Source organism: Podarcis melisellensis (assembly GCF_964234715.1).
Source record: "Podarcis melisellensis genome assembly, chromosome: 9".
In the NCBI taxonomy this organism is placed as follows: Eukaryota; Metazoa; Chordata; class Lepidosauria; order Squamata; family Lacertidae; genus Podarcis; species Podarcis melisellensis.
This window is the reverse complement of record NC_138541.1, coordinates 76,294,153-76,318,621: the sequence shown is the minus strand read 5'-3', so window position 1 is coordinate 76,318,621 and position 24,469 is coordinate 76,294,153. Positions and strand designations below refer to the sequence as shown.

Below are 24,469 nucleotides of genomic sequence, written 5' to 3'. Positions count from 1 at the left end.
GATTGTATCATTCCCACTGCTTGAAGGTTATATTCTTAAAATTGTTCCAAAATAACACCCGGAATGTGCTGATAGGGGTTATGTAATTACCTGGAACTGCCTGGGGCAAAAAAAAAACCAGGTTGGCAAAGGCTGCCCTTGGGAGCGGCTTGAACAAATACTTTTGGGTGCCCGCATTTCACTTCCAGACAGAAAAGCTCTCATCCCCTCAGGTTGCTACTGGAGGGAATGGTGATGCTGTTGGTAGCATGATGAAAGTACTGTACAGTAAAAGTACCTGTTTATTACAGCCACCTAACCTGCCACAATTCTACAGGAGAAGGGCCGAATATATCACCTGCTGAATGTACTACTGCCAATGTTTACTGGATAAACTGCTGAAGCATGTAATGGATTTCACCAGCAAGCAAAGTGCAAGTAATGGGGTCAAAGGTGCAAGATAAACACAACTGCACCATGACTAATTCCAGCATTCCAGCTGAATAATAGCAAACTATACTATGTGCTACTATCAGAAACAGCTGGGCATGCAGAACCCGGCACACTGCTTCTGGCAGGTATGTGCTAAGCTTTAACTGCTGTGATGCAATGCTAGACTGACTGATTTCCATCTGAAAACCCATATGCTCTCAATTTGTTTCCCAACAGCAGGCTACATTTCCTAAGGAAGATTCCTCCCAAACCAGATGTTTGCCAGCTTCTGTCCGCATTCCCCCAGGGGTGAGTTTAAAAGTAGCTCCACAACCTTTTTTTGATGTTCAGAGCCAGCAACGGAGAATGGAGCCAGACTGCTGGTACTTATGGAAAAGGTTGCAGAGCAGCTGTTAAACTGACCTCTGAGAGAAAGCCAACAAGCTTGGGAACATCCCATTTGGCTCCCAGGGTCTGAGGGTGAAAGTGTTTTAATTGCTTAAATGAGGATGGAGTAAAAATAAACCATAGCAGAACACAACAGCCAGTCAAAGAAGCCAAAACCACAGAGGAAAAGGCATATGTCAGCTAGACATTGGGAGAGGGACCCCACTTCCAGGTGTTTCTATGCGAACGCTAGAAGCCTGGGAGTCACTGCCGTTTCAACGATGGCCTCCCATTTTATTGTTGTATTTTACAAGGTGCTATATTTTATGGAAGTGGAAACCACCCAATGGTTTTGATAGGCAAAGGGCAGGATAAAAATGAGTAAGTAAATAATGTAGCAAACCAGCATCTGAGCCAAGATGGGAGAGCTGAATAATTGTTTTTAAAGGAGAACATAGAGTAAGCATTAAGTGAAGTCTGGTGGACTGCAGAGAGCCAAGGGGTATGGAATCCATAGAAAGGGCAGAAAAGGACACACAGGAAGTGAGGTCACTCCATACATCCAACAGAGCATCGTTGATGTTAACTAGAACTCCCCAAAGCGACAGACTCTGCCACAGGAGCAATGAGGGTGAGAATATGAGGCCCAAAGCACAGCGAACTCTTCTGTCAATTCTCCATTTGCTTCCTGGGTAGCCATGGAACTACTGAGGCTTCCAGAACAAGTGCATTTTGCAGCAATAAGATCTGCTAAATCAGCTTCCATAGCTGCAAGTTTGAGAACAATATCTATTAGGCACTTGTTAGAAGGATGTGTCAAAGGACATTTTTTTGCCCACTAATTTTTTGGGGGGAGTGGGGTGTCTCCCAGGCATAGAAGCAATCCTGGAGCTCCTGGATGAGCCAGTAACTATGGGATAATCCATCTCACAAATTGCCTTGAAGGTCGTTTGTGTCTTCACTTTCCCCATGGAAACATATTCACATTTCTACTGACCGGGTGACAAGTCAACTTATGTGAAACTAAAATCTGCTTTTCCACTACACAATAGTAACACAAAAAGGGTTTCTAAACCCATTGCATGCCTTTGCACCGCTGTATTTGCAATGTTTCATGGGTTCTGGGTTATCTCATTCTCCCCTGTCTTTTAACTCCTCTTCTGTGCCTATGCCTCCCCTTCCACCCAAATTCAGCCCTCCCCTCCCCACTGTTGCTGTTCTTCATTCTGGGGTACAACTTTCTCTCCTTTCTGTGCGGATTGACCTGGAAGTCTCTTTGTCCTCAGGAGTGTCCAAGACTGAGTTGTTAGTTGTGTTAGTCAGTAAAGGTAGCAGGCTGGCTTTTCCTTTATTGATATGGGGGGGGGGGGAGAGAGTCTGTTCTGAGGGAATGACAGTCCCACCCTCTGCCAAAAGCACATGATGTACTATTCTGCCGCCTATGAGCCACTGTCACAATCTGCCAACAGCTTCACCACCAAAAACAACTCACGGCAGAGCCACCGGTGCCTGCTTCTGTGACTGCAGAGAAACACCAACACCAGACCTAGAAGTTTATCTTCTTCTCCTTTAAAGGAAGAAATTATGCAGCTGACTCTCCCATGTTTGGAGAAATCGTAGGGGTCAGCATACAGTGGTGCCCCGCAAGACGAATGCCTCGCAAGACGGAAAACCCGCTAGACGAAAGGGTTTTCCGTTTTGGAGGCGCTTCGCAAAACGAATTTCCCTATGGGCTTGCTCTTGCGAGTTCCTGCGGTGTTTTTTCCCTTTCCCCCCTCTTTTCCTAAGCCGCTAAGCCGCTTATCAACTGATCCGCTGATAAGCCGCTTAACAGCTGATCGCTAAAAGCCACTAAACTGCTAATAGCGCTAATCCGCTAAGCTGTCAATGGGCTTGCTTCGCAAGACAAAAAAACCGCTATACGTAGAGCCTCACGGAACAGATTAATTTCGTCTTGCGAGGCACCACTGTACCTGCAAGTGCAATGGATGAGCCTCACCCTAGGAAAACCACCTTTTTACAAGGGCAATGGCATCTGCCCTGCCAGGGATTTCCTCCTCCTTAAAAAGAATCAACGTACTCACAGCAAACCACTTGCATGGCTGATAGAGCTGATAGCAGGGCAAGACAAGCAAGGCCGATTGCCGAAACCCATTTTTAGCTAGACATGGAAAATAAGTTTAATCAGAGCATAGTAGAAATATGTGGGGGAAAGAGAAGGAAGAAGAGTGCATTTGGGTCGGGTGGCAATGTTTCTGTTTTACTTAATATATGTGTGGGGTTTGGTGTCAGCGTTGCTTGTGCAGGTTCTCTGCTATTCACTTGTGTTCCTTTGGTGGTGAGAGACTTTGGGGTTGGCCTGGGGTGTGGTTGTTCATTTGTGGTTGGTTGTGGTGGTCTTTGTTTTCGTGTGTGAGTGGGGTGGGTGGGTGTTTTGGATCAGCTTAGCCATATTGATTCATATGCTATTGGTGGATTTTTGTTGTTGTCTTGTTGGGCTGTGTATGTGATAAAGGGGAGCCATACCAGGGTGAAGGCGTCTTCTTCTATTTGTCCCCGTGTCAGTTTCATTTTATTGGTTAATTTTTCTAGTAAGGCTGTTTCCCATACTGTTTGGTGCCATTGGTCCATGCTTACTCCTGACAGGTCTCTCCAGTGTCTGGTTATGATGTTTCTGGCTGCTGAGAGTAGGTGGGTTATGAGTTCTTTGTGATGTAAATGGGCATTATTGTCTTGGAAGATGTTTAGTAGGGCCAATTCTGGGGTACTTGCTTATTTATATTACATATTTTTTGTATGGCTGTTGTCCAGAATTTTTGGGCACTCCCACAACATGTGGAGGTATGTGCCTGTGGAGGTGCACCCTCTCCAGCATTTAGGTGAGGTTCCTGGGCATATTAGTGTTAGTTTTGTTGGTGTTAGGTACCACCTGTAGGTGAGTTTCAGAGTGAGTTCTTTCCTTTTTGTTGATATGGATTTAAAGGGGGGGTTAGACCATATTCAGGTCCACTGGGTGGGGTTAATCTCATAGCCTATGTTGTCCTCCTATTGTTTTTTTGATTGCGTCTAGGGCGATTGTGGGGTTTTGGAGTAGTATTTTGTATATTGCTGATACCATCGCTTTGCCGTGTCCCTTTGTTGGCAAACTACAATGAATGCAGAATTTGGCAGCTACACTGCTGACTGGCAGTGGTCGCTGGGACCATATAGCAACAGACCTAAAGCATCTACATTGGCTCAAAATATATTTCTGAGCACAATTCAAAGTGTTTGTGCTGACCTTTAATGCCCTAAATGGCCTCAGCCCTGTTTAAACCCCCATCATTTAGTCCAGATACAGTGGTACCTCTGGATACAAACGGGATCTGTTCCAGAGCCCCGTTCGCATCCTGAAGTAAACACAACCCGCGTCTGCGCGTGCTGTGATTCATCGCTTCCGCGTGATGTCATTTTGACCATCTGCGCACGCGCGAGTGGCGAAACCCAGAAGTAACGCATTCCGTTACTTCCGGGTCACTGCGGAGCACAACCCGAAATCGCTCAACCTGAAGCAGCTTCAACTTGAGGTATGACTGTACTGAGATCCGGCTCCAAGGGCCTTCTGGTGGTTCCCTCACGGTGAGAAGTGAAGCTACAGGGAATGCGGCAGAGGGCCTTCTTGGTAGTGGCACCTGCCCTGTGGAACACCCTCCCATCAGATGTCAAAGAGAGAAACAATTCTATGACTTTCCTAAGGCAGCCCTGTATAGGGAAGTTTGTAATGTTTGATGTTTCATTGTGTTTTTATATCTGTTGGAAGCCACCCAGAGTAGCTGAAGCAAACCAGTCAGATGGGTGGGGGTACAAATATAATGAGGACGATGACAAATATTGTTCTTGTTTTATAGTTTGATTATGCTTTATTTTGTGATTGTATTTTAGTTCATGTAACTTGCCCTGGGAGGTAAGAAATACCAGAAATAAACATACAATGGAACCTAGGTTGTTGAACGCTTTGGAAGTCAAACGTTTCTGCTTTTGAATGCTTCCATTTTCAAACGTGCCGTTTCTGCTTTCGAATGCTTCCATTTTCAAACGTGCCTCAGAAGTTGAATGGCTTCCGAGGTGCGTTTCTCCATTTTTCCCAAATGATTTTGTCAACCGTCCATTGAGCCTCGATTGTTGAATGTTTTGGAAGTTGAACAGTCTTCTGGAACGGATTAGGTTCGACAACCAAGCTTCTACTGTACTACATGTGAAATGTTGTGGTTATATTGCCCTCTACTGGACTTAGGGCATGGTTCCTTTTAATTACTAAAATATAAATGAATGAATGGCTTCAACAAGGTTTGCAGTTTATTCAGCTTTGAATATTAGAAGATATTTTGTATGATGCAAAGTAAGTGAGGATAAGTTAATCATAAAACTATGCTTGTTCTTTGTCAAAAGACCAAGAAGTGATGTATTGCTATTTCAACTCCTTTTACAGATATTTGTGGAAAGAGCTAATTACTCCACGATAATAATCTCACTGGGGCATTTAGCTGATTTTGACGTGGCTTTTCTCCCTTGCAGCCTGAGACAATGAGGTGACAATCAAGTCCACAAATTTTTCAGCAGCTGACAAAATAAGGGTCACTATGGCACTTAAGATTCAAATTTGTATAATGGTTAACTCGGTAACTTTCAAAGTTTGATGTGCTATGTATTTAAATTGCAGTGGCTGGCGGTTGATAAAGTAAGATTCTCTTTCTCCATCAAACTAACAATCCCATATGTAACAAGAGAGATTGCACCAAACTGAGCCAACCTGGACTTAGAGGTTTGAGAACTTTTATTCACTCACCACGGTTGGAGCATTCACTACCGAAAGGTTGTAGCCGTACAGAAAGGAGGACCCAAAGGCTCCGGCCAAAGAAGCAACAATGAGACTAGCGGACCAGTCCTAACATGAAAAAAGAAAAATGGAAACGGTTGAGATATTGTAAATCAATCAATAATAACAATAATTTCTTTATATGCTGCCCCATCTGATTGAGTTGCCCCATTCACTCTTTGCAAAGGAAAAAGAGGAGACCAGGTGAGGCCAAATCACACATGGCTTTTTATAAAAATATGGTTTACAGTTTTTACAACAAAGGATGCTTTAAAATCCAGCTTTTGGAACACGTACCATATCTTTTGAGTACCGTTTATAGAAATAAAGATGAGGGGGGGAAATACCCTGCCAAATTCTATATGAGCTATAACTAGTACAATAAGAAATCATAATTTTAGAATAAGCATCTGTATTTAAAACATTATTATATCTTCTTTCATAATCAAAACACATCGTAAACATAAATTCTTCCAGTTAACTGAAATATGCTGGCGTAGCAGGTACTGAAAATATCTTCTTCAAAATGTTTGCACAAGCATATTATGTAGGGATGTTGCTCATTGATCAGCCTTTAAACTGAGAAATCAATCAAACAAACAAACAAACAAACAAACAAACAATAAAGGCATTTAAATAAGTCTGCATTCATTTCCACTTCCTGTCACAGTAATATAGCTGACCCAAATCAGCTTCAAACACATGTCCTAAACTAGCCATTTCACTCATTAATTGGTCCCCACACATTAATAAACAAGACCCGACTTATGTCCTGATCCAAGCTTACAACTTCTGGGTATGTATTATTTTAAGGAACACATTAGCAACTTTTGATCAACATGCTCTTGGAAATTTCTTCAAAACTTGCAAATCCCAACCTGGCCCTGCCATTTTCCATAAGAGTATTGGCAAAATGCCCTCGGAACCTTTCCGCAGTCCCACAAGCTGCTGTGGTTGGTCAAAGTAAGCTTTTATTAAACTATTAAAGAAACACAACCACTTTTGAACTGTCTCATAAGGTTGTGTCATAAAGCACCATGGGAACCAGTTGGCTGAAGGGCAGGATAACAAACGTCTTAAATGCTATTTAAAAATGTGTAACTTTCTCTTAATGAGTAGCTAGACAGCCTAGAAACATGCCCACACCAATTTGTTTGCTGTAATCCACTGTCAGCATTAGAACAGATTCCCTGAGAGTTTCAGATTAGAAATGAGATTTTGACTGCGCTTCATCGTCTCATACAGATTTTCGTAGAAGTGTTTTTCAAGCAGCCATTTCCAGAGAGTGGCTAAAACTGTGGTGGTTCCTTCTCTCATCTTCACTTTGACTATGTAACAGCTCAGCTTTCACCACTTTCCTGGCACCTGTCCATTGCAGATCATTTGGGCCGACCTATTGTCATGGTGATGGATTTGATTAAAGTGACAACAGAGCAGAGTTATGAAAAGTCCATAGGTAATGTATCTGATTGCTGGTAACCATGAACTCAGCATACAGTGTTTCACCAAGCCTAAAGTCCAGATTTTGTGCTAATAATAGCCTGTCATAGTTTGTTAGCAAAGCAGCAACATTGGGTGTTTGAATGCATGATATACATACAAATAAATAAATAAATAGAAGGCAGATGGAGGATGAGATTGATACCTTAAGACGGGCCAGTATTTCCATGTTACAGATAAAATTTAACAAACTTTGAAGGATTGTTGTAAGGCTAAACTCACTACTCCACATTCTTCAAAAGATGCAGAGGTTCCAATTAAACAGTACTTGTGATTGACAATATCCTTTATTTTAATCAGAAAAGTACTTTGCCACTTAAACAGGGCTTTGTTTTGATCAGCATGCTGCCATTTTTTATGTTCTGTTCTGACAACACATGTGACTGAGACATGTGCCACCATGGCTAGGCCAGACCTCTCAAGCAACAGGAATAGTTGGTGCACCACCTGAAGCTGGTCAGATACCACCCTGGCTACAGCCACTTTGAACAGGACATAGCAAAACCAGAGCCAGAAGGACCCCAAACTACAAATCTGTCTTGTTGTTTTTTTTAGGGAAGAGCTATGCAATTCAAAACAATCTGAACCCCTGTTCCTGGGGAGGTCCTCTTCGCCACTCAGATAACTGAATTTTCTGAGTTATCACATTATAGAAAGGAGAACTCTGCATGCCACCCACATATGGATAACAATGCACTCTAAAATTGCTGTTCAATCTCTCCCAGCACATTCACATCGACGGGAGATAAAAATGATCTCTGTGGGACATCAAAAGTCAAGGCGTTGTGTGAAAATCCCTTTCTGCCACCAACAATCTAGGAAGCACCAGAAGAACCATAAAACAGAGCACCCAGCAAGGCTGTCAAGCAGGATATCACAGCTGATGGTACCAAATGAACCCTGAGAGGTCCAGCAAGGGATGAAGTCCACTTGCAGAGTTTCTGGTATAGATAATATAGGGCAGCCAAAATGGTCTCCAGTCCAAATCCAAGCCAGAAGTTAGACTGAAATGGGTCCAGAGATAATATGTAGAAAAATATACAACACTCTGGAACATCCAAAGCATTTGAAATACACAATGTTAATAATCCTTACAAGGAAAACCTTGCTAGGCAAGCCAATCCCTAGGTATGGGTCAGTCCCATAACTGGGGGGAGGGGGGACTCAGAGAAAGGACTCAAGAACTTGGAACAGGAGCAGATGGTGTGGTGAGATGCCAGCTCTCCCTTGACCTTATCCTGGATGAGAGGGGGACGGGGCAAGGCGGTGGGAGGTGCGCTGTGAAGACCTCCCTCCCCACCCCTTCTACCTTCTGGTAAGCACCAGAAACATGACTGTCCAAAGGTCAAGTGAGCACGGCCAGCCCACCATGCTGCCCGCTACTGCTCGGAAGAACCAGAGCAGAAGAACCAAGGTTTAAAGTGATCTAATTAAATACAGTTAAAATAACATGCTATTTTCTGAAATTTAAAAATAAGGGCCCAATGCTTATCAATTATTGCAGTTTCTTTGCCCTCGTTGCCCAGGCACTGCAGGTTCATTCACAATACAATCGGCACATATAAAAGGGCTTTTATTTTAAAAATAAACGGAAAAATTGGGGAAGATACCTGGAATCTCCCTGAGCCCTCCCCACAGCTGTGGCTCTGTATGTAAAACAGGGAGTGTGGCTCGAGGACGAGTGTGCGCACAAGGCAGCTGGAGAGTTTAAAGCTCGTCCTCATCATGATTTGAAGGGAGAACTTCCTAGCTTATTCCTTTAACCGCTGATTACATATATGCACTCTGGATTTCAAGAATACCCCCCCCCCAAATAAAATTCTGGGAACTGTAGTTTGCTAAACTGCAGCTCTGGAATTGCAGCTCTGTGGGAGACAAACAATAGTTCCCAGGATTCTTGGGTGGAAGAATGTGCTTTAAATGTATGGTGTGTGCACATGTTACACCTGTAATTGCCAAAATTCTGCAGGGGTAGATGTATGGTGCTGTTCCTGTTCATGCATAACATGCTGCTAAAGACATAAAGACCAGTGATAACATATATCAAAGGCACACTTTAAGGCAAAACACCACCTCCCCACCACCCATTCCTCCCCACCACCAATGTTCAGCATTGGCCCTAGTCTGGGGAAGCCAACTGGGCTCTTCTTGAGGCTGCAAAATGTCTCTGGCTGGCACTGGGAGAAGAAAGCATGAAACTGGAGGGGTGTGCTTAACTGCAGCTCATTCACAAGTTCTGAGGCTTCTTTTCAGCCGGGAATGACAGCTAAAGGGTTAAGCCAAGGGCTTAGTGGAGCACACAGGTAGAGATTAAAACTGGTGGGAGGGAAGAACAGAGCAGAGAACTTTCTCTGCCTGCTCTGTTTACCCTTCCTCTCTCTCTGCCCCTTCCGAGAGGGCTAATAATAACCAGCCAGCTCATTGCGATACACTTCTTCTCCTTGGGCGACAGTACCCGGTGCCGGGCAGTATTTATAGCTCCGCTATCCAACAGCTGTTGCGCCAAATCTCCCTGGAAAGGGAAGAAGTCCGCGTCTGCAGGACTCTGGTGCAAGTCCCGCTGCCCCCTCTGAACGTTGCTGCTGCGCCAGCCCCACTTCCCCCCGCAAGCGAACGGGATCCGGCCAAGAGCCGGGCTGGCGCAGGAGGAGTCCCCAAGGGATCGCGCCTGCTTTGTTGTCTCTGGGGATTATTCTGTGCAAGAATCTCCCCACTGAAGCGCGCGCGTGCAGCCACAGGTTGTGCTGCTGGCCTCTGAGCTCGTGCAAAGCGCACTTTCCAGTATCCAGAAAAACAGAGAGAGGGCAGCCGTGCTCTCCCCACCTGCCACCCATCTGAAGAGCTTCCGCGCCCCGTCCCCCCTTCCCGCCCAGGAAAACGCAAGCGCCAGGCGACCTCCGCGCACGCCCTGGGCGAGAAACGCCTTGCGCGCGGGTGGGAGCCGCGGAAAAGCCACGTGGAGCGCAGCCCGGAGCAGCCCAGCCCGGGGCCGCGCGGCGGGGCTCCTTACGTTTCGCCTTCCTCTCTGGCTGCCCGTGCGGAGCAGCGGGTCGAGGTTGGTCATGCTGGGGGCGGCGCGGGGCCTTCTCCTCGGCGCGCCCGGGGCACATGGGCAGCGGCAGCGGCGGCGGCGGCGCCCCGGTACCTGCTTGGCTGCGCCAGGCGGGCGGGGCGTTGCAAAGGTGGAGCGAGGCGAGGCGCCGCCGGGCCCCGCGGCTCAGCAGCCCGGGGGAGGGAGCGGCCCTGCGCCGCCTTCTCCGCCAGATCCGGCCAACGCAAATTCGGAGCGGCGCCGGAGTCGAGCCGCGCAGCCACCGGGGCGCAGTCGGCGGCAGCCCGGGCTTCGCTGGCATGGTGGGGCGGGGGGGGGGGAGACGCTTTGGGAAAGGGGGCTTCCCTCTGCCGGGCGCCGCTCCAAATAGCTTTGGCTAGTTGCTGCGGAGCCACGGAGAGGGGTCGCAAGATCACCCCTCAATGTCGGGCTGATTAGAAACATTCTCGCGTGGGTTGCCGGGGGTGTGGATGGATGCGAGGAAATCCCCGTCCACGAGACCGGGGGCGTCGGAGGCACTTCGCTTATTTCCTCCTCCTTCCCTTTGGTGAAAGAATCCGATTGTTCTCGAGCACATGGCTGAGCTCCGCTTCTCAGCATGTTATGCAACGGCTGCGCTGCGTCATGTTACGTCCGATTAAGGAAAGGGGGGGGGCCCACTCGCTTGTTTTGTGCACTGTGTAATGTTCTCCAGTAAAGTCTGAAGGGGCAACATCTTCAGGAGCCGGGGGGGGGGGGTCTGCGTCGGGGAGTCGCGGCATCATCACTCTTGCAGGTTACCTCCAGCCTGTTTGGCAGGAGGGATTCCAGCGCATGCCAAAACTTTAGGCTTGCACATGCATGCCCCGTTGCCCGAGCGCAACAAATCAACTTTAGAACATGAACATTGCAGTTTGGAAGGCGATGGAGAAAGGCACTGGGGGAAATGTGGGGCAAACAAAGAAGTTAACCAGAAGACAAGCAGACATCCTAAAGCAAAGCCAGAGGAATGGTGGATGAATGTCATGGCCATGAACAGCCCCACATAGTAAGCACCCCTTTGCAGGAGAGTGGATGTGAACTGGGACTTTTTCATTGTAAGCTTCAAATCGGTTTATGCCACAAATCAGTATATAAAACTCTGATTTAAAAATGTTGGTTATAACTTTTCTTCTTCCTTCTTGCTCCCATTAATAGTGTTTACATATAACACAAACACAACAATCCAGCTACAATAGTCCCCTATTGTAGCTGGATTGTTGTAGCTTTTAGTTTAGGAAAGGTATACTTTTTGTACTTTCTGCAATTTCAATTTTTACACTGGGGGGCCAGATTTGAATATTTTGAAACTATATCTGGTCCAGAATTCTTCAACAGTGACCATGGAATCATAGAGTGGTAGAGTTGGAAGGGATCCCAAGGGTCATCTAATCCAACCCCCTGCAGAAATGCCATAGTGGATCTGCATCAGCACAGCCAGACACCTTCCTCTGCCCCCGCTGCAGCAAAATATGTCTCTCCTGTATCTGTCTCTACAGCCCCAGCAGGAACTGTAACTCTCCAGTGGTTTGACTTCACCCCCAAAGGTGTCCTCCTCCATTGTCTCCCAAGACAGATGCCAACAAGAATAACATTACTGAGTCCTGGCCAGAAGAGGCAAGAGAATCCAACACTTTGTGTGTGAAACACACACACCATCCTGCCACACCCAGCTATAAATGCCTATCAGGCTACCAAGAAAGGCAGCTAAAGGACACCAATCCATTCTCAACTACAGTCGTATGTCGGCTCCTGAACACCTTGGGAGTCAAACGTTCTGGCTCCCGAATGATCGAAAACCAGAAGTGAGTGTTCTGGTTTTCAAACTTTTTTTGGAAGCCAAATGTGTGATGCGGCTTCCGCTATTGTTTCCCGCATACCTGCGCAATCGGGAACCAATCAGAAGCCGTGCCTTCGTTTCTGAATTTTTCAAAAGTTGAACGGACTTCTGGAACAGATCCTGTTCGACTTCCGAGGTACATCTGTACTTTGGTGTGGGGGGGGGGGTTCACATTACAAGCTTGTTTTTAGCCCAGAAAACCAACACAGAGGTCCCAAAAGTACAGGCACCTTGCAAATCCCTTGATTGGGTTGTTTGACATTTTGCAGTCATTTCTAGAGTTAAGGCAGAGTAGAATGAGTGCATGTCTGATTCTTTCAAAGTTTTCTTGTAGCACCCAAGGTGTTAAGGAAGATGTAGAATGATTTCTGGCAAAAAATAGAGATGAAAATTTTCAAACGGAGTAGTATGAATTTTACACTTGACAGTTAATATTGCAAAAGGAACCATACTAAAATGCTTTAATAGCCCCTGAGGGCAAATTTGTTTGACACACCCTGGACAAGTTGTGTAACTGATGGTGTTGAGACATGTGATGCTCAAAGGGATTCTTCCTCTTTTAAGTTTCACATTCTAAATTAACAGATTATAAAACGTGAAGAGTTTACATAAGAAAACACTCTGATACACAACTTCATTTTATAGCCCCTTTCACTCAATCATTAATTCATTCAGTTTCTAATTCCATCTTACTCAAAATATATTTAGCAGTGACAATTATAGTGGTTGTGTATATGAATCTGATGCAAAAGCTTCTTTTTGCATATACTGATTCTAGACTAATATAAAAAAGCTAACACTCTTTCTACACCTTTCTCCCCCTCATATCTTGCATAGAACACAGAATTCCCTCCCCAGGCTTCTCCAGAGTCAGACATCACAATTCGTTCCTGTCCTGCCACTGGGCTGGGTATATACGGTACATTCATGTTTTCAACACCATTTGTGCCCACGAAAGTTTTGTGGCAGCCATATCGCTTTGTTTACAGTAGGTGAATGACCCATAGTTTCCTACTAAAATCGTGTAACTTTTCATACAACAATTATTCTAGGTGGGGGAGGTGTCCCATTTTTGTTGCACCATAGCACAAGAGTGCCCCTCCAGGTAGCAAAAACACAGTAACTTTGGAGAAGGATTGCAGAGCAACTAATAAAGCACAGTGATGTGTGGATGGTCCAGTATAAATCCATCACTGATGCACTATCGTTATGTCAGCGACAAGTTGCATAATACACCTTCAGAAAAGCACTAGTCTGGAAGGGCCTTAAGTGATTTTCTTTCTAGCAAAGTGGAAAGAATAGATAAAGCAGTCCTTTCTGGTCAGTCTTGCACAGACCTTCCATTGTGTTACTTTGCTGCCTGGATTCTGTTTTGAACAGCGCAAGTCAACTTCAGCAGACTCATTGTTGATAGAGACAAGCAACTGCGAAAAGAGTGGAGAATATTTGCAGTAGGGTCCCTACCCTCAAGAATTCTAAATTATCTTGTAATTGCAGGTCTGCAGTGTTCAGTTTTGTGCTGAAAGCGAGCAACAGAAATCACCAAGGATCATATTCTGAGCCAAAGAAAAAAAAGAAAGACCCTCAGTACCATTACTGGTTTTGAAGCCAAACCACAAGTTCTCCACGGTGTTTCGGAATCAGCCCTTTTTCTTCCTCCACAATACCTTCTGGTTGTGATGATTTATTTCTGTTTGCATTATTTATGTCAGGGGTGGTTTTTCCCCAGAAGAGAGTTTGCACAGCAAATATCCAGAGGTCCACAATTGTGCTCACCATAGTGCGTGCCCAAATGACCTCTAGCATGTATGACAATCCTCCATCTCTTTCCACAGCTACAAGCCTGTGGAAGCTGATCATTGCCCCAGCGCAGCCTCCCTGACCTGGTGGTCTGTTTTGGAAGTGCAGCACCAATCAGGGATAACACACGCAGAGAGAGAAAGAATTGTAGCGTTGGGAGGGACCATAAGGGTCATCTAGCCCAGCCCCCTGCAATTCAGGAATCTTTCGTCCAATGTGGGGCTCAGACCCACAACCCTAATATTAAAAACCTCATGCTCTGTCAACTGAGCTATGTAGTATCCCATCATCCAGGCTTAAGATTCCATCAAAGAACTCTGGCTGTGCAGCCAATACAAAGAAGATCAAGGACACAATCCAGTTCCTCCTCTCCTAGTGTCTAAGGTATGTAGACAAGCTAGAAGCTGTTGGACCACTCCAATCAATCACAGCATCCTTGGCAGTTGTACCATGTTCCTGTGGTCCATGAGGCCACTGGTAGCCCAGCTCCCGTGTCTGCCAGCTCTCAGCTGCCCTTGCTGGCAGCTGAAGGGAGGAGCTGCAAATTTGCAAGTGTGTGTCAAGTCACATCCACACTGATGCATTTAAATCAGCAGTCATGTCTTACTCCCAAAGAATCCTAAGAACTTTGTGAAGGGTGCTGGGAATTGTAGCTCTCTGAGGGGTCTCCTCACAACACTCGGCACCCTTCATAAACTATAGTTTCCAGGACTGTGAGGGTGGGGAAGCCATGACTGTTAAATTGGTACAAGAGTGCTTAAAATGTTTAGTGCAGATAAAACCAAATTCTAAGCAACACTAGGAAAAAGTTGAGCGCTTGGCAAAATGAGCGCAAAACCCTGAAAAATCATAATCTAATGTCTATCCATTTGAATTTAAATCTATTTGAATTTAATGAAATTCGCCATTATCAATAACTGCATCTTTTTACTTCTAAACTGAGTGTACCATTAACACATTTAAGTACTGTATTTCAAAGTGTAAAAATGTATGACTTACCACTTTCTTCTTGACTGCAGGATTATCTTTACTCTCACCATTACTTTTCTCTTTAATCTTCACTCCATCAATCTCCATTATGTTTTCTGTTGAAGACATGGAAAAGTTTTTGCAATTAATTCTCTTAAATTCTGCTGGCAGGTATACTGCCACATGAGGAGATCTGCAAGTCACATCAATTGCTGGAGGTTATTTAAAAATGTAAAAATTCAGAATAGAAGGCCTTGGTTTTGTGCAGCAAAAACCTCACATCAGTAGCACCATCATTATACACAGCATCCAGGAACGAAGACCCTATGGGTCTTGACTTTCATTTCAGGGGAAAAGGGGAGATTTATCTACATTTATAGATGGGGGGGGGGAATATTTGACCTTGCCTGATATCAGAACATTGGACCATGCAGACCCAGAAAGGACCACACTTCCTGCAGCTGCTGAGCAGAAGAAGGAAATTCAGCAGCTGGAGCTTGTCAATTCCCTTTCCTAATGAACTATTAAAGATGCAGGAACCAGCTGTTCTTCAAGGGCTAAGGAAACTGAATGCCACATATTTATTTTAATTAACCAAATCTATTGGTGTTTCACTGTGAGCCTCTAGTTTTTATGTAAGACTGGTGTGAGGAATCTTTGGCCTTCCAGATGTTGCTGAATTACAGCTCCCAACATCCTTGGTCAGGCAGAGGCAAACTCGGCCCTCCAGATTTTTTGGCCTGCAACTCCCGTGATCCCTAGCTAACAGGACCAGTGGTCAGGGATGATGGGAATTGTAGTCCCCAAACATCTGGAGGGCTGTCTGTCCTTGGTCATTGTCTGTGCATGCTGGGGCTTATAGCAAAAGCTCTCCACACTTGCTGTGATGTATGAATATTGGGATAGTTGTGTGTGTATATAACAGCAGCAGTTTTCAAACAGCGATTATTCAGAGTACCAAGAAATTCAATTCATATCCTAATTAAGCAGTGACACATTTCTTTGCATCCTGGAAAGGAAGAATGCTTCATACAGTCGAAACCCCAGCAGGAATTAAAGTTGATGGCTCTAATTACAATGCTGAAGTTGTGTTAAAGCCAAGATGGCAGCACTGTTCTCCTGGAAAGGCAATCAAACATATGCTATCAGGGCTGCCCAAAAGCCGTTACAATACGGTGCTTAAGATTCATTATTATTCTATGGGGTGGGAATGCCATCTGTGTAACACTTGAGAGATCCAGCCAAGGATATTCAGTTTAGTTCTGCACCAACCTTTAGCACCCAAACTTTATTAGCCAGATTAAATGGCAATATTTATGTATATAATACTCTTGCTGTCTTCAAAGGTAACATCCATATTACCACCAGGAACTAGAAACTTTACCACTTAGTGCATACAATCAACCTCAGTTGATATTAGAAGTTGTAACTTGATCTGCTTTATGCCACAGTTAGGATGTCCTGTTCTGCTATCCCTTCAGTGCCGGATTTACGTATAAGCTAAGCAAGCTATAGCTTAGAACCGCACTCTCTTGGGCCCCCCCCAAAAAATAAAAGAAAAGAAAAAACCCTGGATGTTCATTTCTAAAATATAAGACAAAATAACAAATAAAATAAAACCTACATATAGCAACAGTGTTTTATGTTGTGTAGGCTCCTTTGATGTCAGTAATGGGCCCCGCCTGCTAGCCTGCTCCCTAAAATATCACTGGTTTGCTCATTTCTATATACAGTGGACGCTCAGGTTGCGAACATGATCCATGCAGGAGGCACGTTCGCTACCCGCAGCACTCGCAACCCGCAGCACCGCGTCTGTGCACGCACAGGTCATGCTCTGGTGCTTCTGCGTGAGTGCTGAAACCCAGAAGTAAACTGCTCCAGTACTTCCGGGTTCAGCAGTGCGCAACCCGAAAACACACAAACTGAAGCATCTGTAATCCGAGGTATGACTGTAAAGGGTGCCTCCATTCTGCATGGACTGGTTGCATGACAACATGTGCAAAAGGTTTGAGATACCTATGAGGTCCATAAATAAGCATATAACATATGTTCAACACAAAAAAAGTGATAATTTGTTGTTGACAAAGGGCAGCTGGACTTATAAAGGGCCCCATTACCTTCAGTATCTTAGGGCCTCATCAAACCTAAATCTGGCCCTGTATCCCTTGCCTTTTAAACGAGAGGTAGAGGTATTTTATTCTCTCCCACTGACATTAACGGGGCTTACTGTGTCTGCCTGGATCTGCCCCCCCCCCCCTTCCCACTGCTCCTTCCCCGCCTCTGTCCTTGTACAATTAGGGATTTCAACTCCCACAGAGACCCAAGGCTGTACCAAGACTTCTTCACTAGGTGGAGCTGCCACATTCTGTGTGGAACTTCAAAGAAACAAACAGAAAGCCAGCAATGGATATTTCATTGTCTATGCATTGTTGGGATGCGGGTGGTGCTGTGGGTTAAACCACAGAGCCTAGGACTTACTGATCAGAAGGTTGGCGGTTCAAATCCCCGCGACGGGGTGAGCTCCTGTTGCTCGGTCCCAGCTCCTGCCAACCTAGCATTTCGAAAGTACATCAAAGTGCAAGTAGATAAATAGGTACCGCTCCGGCAGGAAGGTAAATGGCATTTCCGTGTGCTGCTCTGGTTCGCCAGAAGCGGCTTAGTCATGCTGGCCACATGACCTGGAAGCTGTACGCTGGCTCCCTCGGCCAATAAAGCGAGATGAGTGCCGCAACCCCAGAGTCGGCCATGACTGGACCTAATGGTCAGGGGTCCCTTACCTTTACCTTTATGCATTGTTGGCATATTCCACAACAGGCATAGGCAAACTCGGCCCTCCAGATGTTTTGGGACTACAATTCCTATCATCCTTAACCACTGACCCTGTTAGCTAGGAATCATGGGAGTTGGAAGCCAAAGACATCTGGAGGGCCGAGTTTGCCTATGCCTGTTCTAGAAGAAGTACTTTAAGCACCAACATCTTTATAACAGCCCTTTGAAGGCAGCCCTGTTCAGGGAAGTTTTAAATGTTTGATGTGTTTTATTGTGCTTTTAATATTCTGTTGGGATCCACCCAGAGTGGCTGGGGAAACTAGATGGGCAGGGTATAAATAATAAATTGTTATGATAATAATGATACTGATAAAAACACTTTCTTAAAGAGGACTTCTGCTGGAGACCCCAGAAAGCCACCAGCACCAGTCAGCACTGAGCTAGCTAAACAACTTGTCTTAAGGAAGCTTCCTAGAGTCATTGAGTGATAACTTCTTTTGAGCACTCTGCACTGCCCAGTCACAATGGCTAAAGGGACTCTCCCCCTGCCCTGGTACAATGGATAATGATCTGCAAAGTTCTTGTGCATGTGTGGTCACTATCCTTTTGGGGCTACAAATCACCCTTCATCTGAAGATCACAGTGTTATGTACTGAAGCAGGGGGATAGTTTTCACTCAGGTCAGCATATGCAAATAAGGAATTGAAAGTGATGTTCAGTGATTGGATAGTTACAGAAAATGGTTACTGTTGTGTTCTAGTGGAGCTCTATATTAGCAGGTTGGCTGAACCCTTCAGCCCAGTTCTGTTCTGGCCTGGAATAAACAAAAGCTGTTTGAAGAATCGCTGTGTCGTCTGATATGTTCACCCACAACTTAACACACAGGGCGGTTCGCAACACAAAGGTACAAAATGAGAACACAAAATTCACAATAAAATGACAACAAACCCATAACCCCCCTTCTGCAAACTCATTATTAATTATTGTGTCAACACAACACCAAAGTCTCCTAAGATTGTCTCAAGTGCAGACTCATAATATAATACATATTGTGATTGCAGTGAAAGGATGGGATACAAATTTCCTTATATTAAAAAAAATGTTGCTTGCTATATCCAGTCTTCAATTTGATATTACGTAAATTTATTCACAACACAATCTAGCCAGAGTGAAACACTTCAATATCTCTCTGTTTCATAGGTAGATAGCTAAGCACGGCACAGGGTCTAAATTGCTAAGCAATTGATTTAACAGGCCTTCGAAATCTCCCCTGGTACTGATGACTGGCTGGCAGAACTACTAGAAATTCTATTCTAGGAGTATTTGACACTTAAATGAAGGAATACCTTATATTCATTTAATAGCACGGGATGTGAGATATCTTTCTGTACTAAAGCTGCACATTTTGCCAAAGCAAGTCATTGTGACCCAATAGCTCATTTGCTGCTTGCCAGATGACAACCAACCATTTCTCTTTCCCTCCTTTTTTCTTTTTCCGTTTATCTTTTCATGCTTTTTATTTACACAGATAAAGACTGGACTCTCAGCAAGTTCACGGAGATCAAGCAGATAACAACGAGGACATAACTTAATTATAAGGTGTTTCTTTTGTTCCAGATAATTTCATATCTAGAAAGCGATACTGGGTGATACCCAACTAAGTCATACAGATTAAAATCAATGGGCTTAAGTTCATTGACATAAACAGGTCGACTCTGAATATGACTTAGTTGGATATCACCTGATGTGTTTGTATTTCTGAATTTCAAGTTTTGTTTTAATCTTAATATTATTTAAAAAACACACCAAAAGAAGCACGGAGCAGATTATTTTTTAGTAACATACTAAAAAACAAATCACTATTTTAAAAAATCTTCTGCAATTGAAATTAACTGAACTTTGACATTGTTATCTTTAAGTAGGTTCTTTCTGATTTTTACAATTTCTGCAGGAATAGAGCAAACATAAATATGGTAAATAAGAATCATTGAATCAAAGAGGTGGAAGGGACTCTAAAGGTTATTAGTCCAGCTCTCAGCACTGCAGAAATCCCCACTAAAGCATCCATGGCAGATGAAGGAGAGATTTTTTTTTTTTTTGTAAAAAAGACAGTATTCAAATTTACAGAACGTAGCACAGTATTTATTTTACTTTTTAAATGCATGTACTACTCTTCTAGGGATGCAGGTGGCGCTGTGGGTAAAACCTCAGTGCCTAGGACTTGCTGATCGTAAGGTCGGCGGTTCGAATCCCCACGGCGGGGTGAGCTCCCGTCGTTCAGTCCCAGCTCCTGCCCACCTAGCAGTTCGAAATCACCCCTAAGTGCAAGTAGATAAATAGGTACCGCTTTATAGCGGGAAGGTAAACGGCGTTTCCGTGTGCTGCGCTGGTGCTGGCTCACCAGTGCAGCTTCATCACGCTGGCCATGTGACCCAGAAGTGTCTCCGGACAGCGCTGGCCCCTGGCCTCTTAAGTGAGATGAGCATGCAACCCTAGAGTCGCTCACGACTGGCCCATACGGGCAGGGGTACCTTTACCTTTTACCTTTACTACTCTTCAGCAGTGCTTTTGGGGAGGTTCAATTTTTTTTTAAAAAAAACCACCTCATACAGATCTACTCAGAAGTAAGTCCTACTGAGATCTCCCAGGTTGCAGAGTTAAAAGCCTAGAAGCACTAAAGTATCTGAGGTGGAAATATAGCTTCTGTTGGCATTAGGCAAGCCTCTCTGGGAAAGGAGGTCCACAATGGGGCACTAATACCAAAAAAGGGCTCTCAGAAGAAGAAGAAGAGTTTGGATTTGATATCCCGCCTTTCACTCCCTTTAAGGAATCTCAAAGCGGCTCACATTCTCCTTTCCCTTCCACCCCCACAACAAACAAACACTCTGTGGGGTGAGTGGGGCTGAGAGAAGTGTGACTGGCCCAAGGTCACCCAGCAGCTGCAGGTGGAGGAGCGGAGACTCGAACCCGGTTCCCCAGATTACAAGACTACCGCTCTTAACCACTACACCATACCAGCTCTCAGATCACCACCCATCTACCTTAGATTGACGGGGGCCTTGGAAGACTTCAGTTCTCAAACAGGTTGACGTGGGAGTAAATATCATTTCAGATACCTGGGCCTCAAGTCATGCAGGGCTTTAAAGGTAAGCATCAGAACTTTGGATTGTGCTCAGAAAACAGCACATATTTTGGCAGCACAGTTCATAACATTGTGACTTGTTTTTCTTTATCACTTTGAAAAGTGACACTGTTTGAAAAGGCAAAGTGGAAAGGCAAAGGCGCGCGCACGCACACACACACACACACACACACACACACCACCCAGCAATGTTGCATTTTGTGTGTTTTGGTCAATCTTTAATTGTCAGAATAATGTGCTCAGTCCATCATGATTGGAGGTTTTGCCTACAAGTACCTAATAAAGCCGGGGTTGTTCTTTGCTCACCTGCTGGGATTACAGTCTGGCTAAAATTTATAAATGGGAGCCAGACAAAGTTCCATCTCATGCATCTTGTTGACTTTTTCTCAAAAACCAGCAACCATTTACTTTTAAAGAAGTTAGGATTATTAGGTTCTATAAAAGAGTTGTAGCAAAAGTCAACAGGAATCTCTGTTTCAGTCTTCCCTGTACAGAATGGAATCTTCAAAATATCACTACCTACTTGACTGCTCAGTTGCATATTTTTGGAAAGGAAATGCATAGTTACTCCTGATCACCCACTCCAGTAAATATTTTCCTTTCATTGCAGTTTATTTGAACTGTGCGATTAAATTGCAACCACAAGTTTTTAAAAATCCAACAAATTAAAGCATATTTCTCTAGCCTTTTCTATGCTTAGAGTCTTTGGGCATAATTAAGGAAAAGTTGAAAGTTGGTTTCAATGCAGCAATTAAACTTATATTTAAATCTCTCCTTTAAAATGTTTTGATTTTAGCCTTTTGCTACATTTGTGCTTTTCCATTGTTAAATCGTCTTCACCAGGAAGCTGAAATTTTTGAAGTAACTGAAGGTGTATTATTACCAACACAAATACCAAATGCAATCTGGCCAAACCCTATGGGAACTCCCATTTATCTGAATGGAGGAATTAGGGTGAAGCAATATTTTAAGTGGGTGGATGTTTGCAAAATGGTTCTGGTCTGGTCCTTCCTGGAATGCCACTTACATGAGGTAGAGCTGGAAGATTTCGGACTGACATATCACCTGTGCTGTCCCACAAGTGTCCAGTTTGTTTCCTCACATTTCACATTTACATGAAACCACGGGGGAGATTGTATGGAGACATGGAGAGCCATGTCATCAGCATGGCACACAGCTCTGATTCTGGCAAGGCTGTTGTTATCTTGAACTTCAAAAGGTGACTGCAATTTGGAACCAATGAATTACAATTCATCAAGAGGTTTGACACTATCTCCTATGGAATAACTGACAAAATGGATTTTTAAAAAATGACACTACATGTGTTAATTGGTCTACCAATGCCAGGATGTCTGGGTTATCCACACAACAGTCATTAAGTTTGGTGTCCTTTTGTTTTGGCTTCCAGTGCCAGGTAAAGACAATTTTGTTCAGGTGTTGTTGTGTTTTTTAAATTGTCTGTGATATTTTAAGCTGGGTGATGTTTAAAATCATCCCCCAAGCTGTGTGTGCTTTTAATGGTTTAAATTTTGGTATTTTTTTTCTTTGATGTTTAGCTGCCTTCTGCTTTGGTGAATGAACACATTGGATATAAATTATTGAAATAAACAAACAAGTATGGTGAATTAGCTGCACCATACTTGTGAATTAGCTGCACCCATCTACAAGCTCACAAAAGTAATTTTCTTTTGGAACAGTAAACAAAGGCAGTGCACTTCTTTCCAGTTTTAGCAGACATGTTTTATAACGACAGGTGCTTACAATAGACAAAAAGGTGACCATTCACAATTTATTAACAAACTGAGTTTGCTTCATTGATTTTGGTACAACTAGAGTGAAAACAAATTATGGGTATAAGTAATTAAAAACCTTTCAACAAAAACCGTACCATTAGCCACCAATAAATAGGACAATTCCTACTCTCATGTTTTAGATTTAAAAATAAATAGAAAGGAAGACCCTCACATACATGTGTTGTGTATAAAACTTTTAAGTGATTTTGATGAAAAGTTTCTTCACAAGAAAAAAAGAGATTCTGCAGAGTATGCTTATTAGTAAAACATCTTTAAATTTTTACACATTATTGACAAAATAGATTTTCATCAATGTATACCTGTAAGTTAACCTGAAATAAGCAAGAACAAATCAGGAAGGAAAAAGCAAATTTGAAGGTATGCTGGATAATACTTACAGTGCTCAAAAGGTGTTCCTGCCTTTAGTCACTGCTTGGAATTAAGTCACAGTCTAAAGAGCACTCATATAAGTCGCAGAGACGGAAGGGAAAAAAAACCCTGATGTGATTTTAAAAATGACTAATCAATCATTAAACCCACCTATTCCCACCTGCCACTTTCCCTTTTGTTGGCGTTAGTGAATGGTGAATCATTAACCTCAGCTGTATCTCCTAATAAGATCAACCAATATTTTTGTAAATCAGCATCACAAACATATGAGGAAATGTTTCCTATTGTTCAGTCCATAAATCTTGCCGAGAGGCCATTTAGAACTACAATTGTTTACTCTGGCCCTGCTCTTTACTAATAGCTTCCTCTCAAGAGACTCTTTCCTGCCAGCTGTGTGATCATCTCAAATTTGCCATTAAATTGGTCACCAACGTTGGTTATTGGGCAAAAGCAAGACTTTCCAAAGGAATGGGAAATGGCCTTCTAATGGGACAAGGTGTATGGTAACGGGCATTATTAAATAAAAGGCGTAATAGAAACAGAGCAAAATAATACCATATAAACATAATAAATTGTCAAGTTCTTGGTCTTAGCATATGGTCAAAGATTTTAATATTATTTCCTTGGGGTGAAGTTATATTAACCCTTGGGGTCAAAAGGAGTTGTATCTTTCAACAGATTTTTTTTTTTAAATATCAAGTGGAGGTTGGGTCCAGAAGCAAGAAAGAAGAGGGCGGGGAGTGCATAACCTTTCCCGCTGGGTCTTCCTAATCAAAATTGCCTCTGTCAAGCTCCTGTTCTCCCTTCAAGGGAATAGATACAGGGAACCACCTCTTTTTTCTCCTTCATGGAGAAAGCAGCATGTGGAGAATAAAAGGGGAGTAACCATCATGTATGCAACCCAGAGACTCTTACAGAAACTGGATGGGGTCACATACAAATGCAACACACCGTAGTCCAAGTACCACTATCAAAAATTACACACAATTTTCCATCCCGAGAAAATCATTTCAACTTTTCAAAAATACTTCATTGAAAGAAGCACTGAGCCTCTATTTTTTTGGGGGGGGCAAAGCTTTGGAACTCTTTTGCTGTCCTCCTTGTCATCTATTCCATCAGTCAAGGCGTTTAGAAACAAAAGCAGCACTTGCGCCCACTTAGCATTCAAGTTATTCTGAACTTAAACCAGGGGAAGGGCCTCTCTCCTGAAAATACTCTGGAACAGCATGCAGCTCAGATCCCTGTACCCTGCTCCATCCAGCAGCTGGTGCAGCTTTTGAAGAGTGAAAACAGGGAAATGGTTAATGCAGAGTTTTGGTGCAACACATGCCATCTATTTTTCTTAGCAAGTAAAGCCTAGCTAAGTATTTATTACAGAAAGAGACTCACACTGCATCTGCAGTAGCACACCTTCTCTTTCTTAAAGTAAAGGTAAAGGTACCCCTGCCCGTACGGGCCAGTCGTGTCCGACTCTGGGGTTGCGCGCCCATCTACAAGCTCACAAAAGAAGTACTAAGCAAAGCAAAGAGGCTCAAAGTAGCAA

General features: G+C 43.8%; 1 protein-coding gene and 2 long non-coding RNA genes across 7 annotated transcripts in view; 1 reads left to right on the top strand and 2 right to left on the bottom strand.

The window, feature by feature from the left end:
- LOC309378028 overlaps positions 1–24,469 on the bottom strand; it is a 520,733-nt gene that overhangs the window by 39,211 nt on the left and 457,053 nt on the right. The window lies entirely within an intron of this gene.
- SLC2A9 (solute carrier family 2 member 9) overlaps positions 1–24,469 on the bottom strand; it is a 304,118-nt gene that overhangs the window by 258,233 nt on the left and 21,416 nt on the right. For 2 of the 5 annotated variants that reach the window (XR_014171786.1, XM_081925662.1), the window contains exons 1-2: positions 14,863–15,167; positions 5,624–5,722 (exon numbers count right to left, since the gene is read on the bottom strand). Coding sequence is in view for 4 of the 5 variants with exons in the window: in XM_081925662.1 (XP_081781788.1) it covers positions 5,624–5,722; positions 14,863–14,961 (198 nt within the window). In the remaining variant the exon portion in view is untranslated. Of the gene's footprint in view, positions 1–5,623; positions 5,723–10,163; positions 10,302–14,862; positions 15,168–22,934; positions 22,956–24,469 lie in introns of those variants that run through there. The other 3 variants (XM_081925664.1, XM_081925663.1, XM_081925665.1) reach the window with 3 other exon arrangements.
- On the top strand, positions 10,143–14,856 carry LOC309378034. The gene is made up of 3 exons (XR_014171803.1): positions 10,143–10,208; positions 11,771–12,028; positions 13,561–14,856. It is a non-coding gene; the product is annotated as an uncharacterized lncRNA (long non-coding RNA).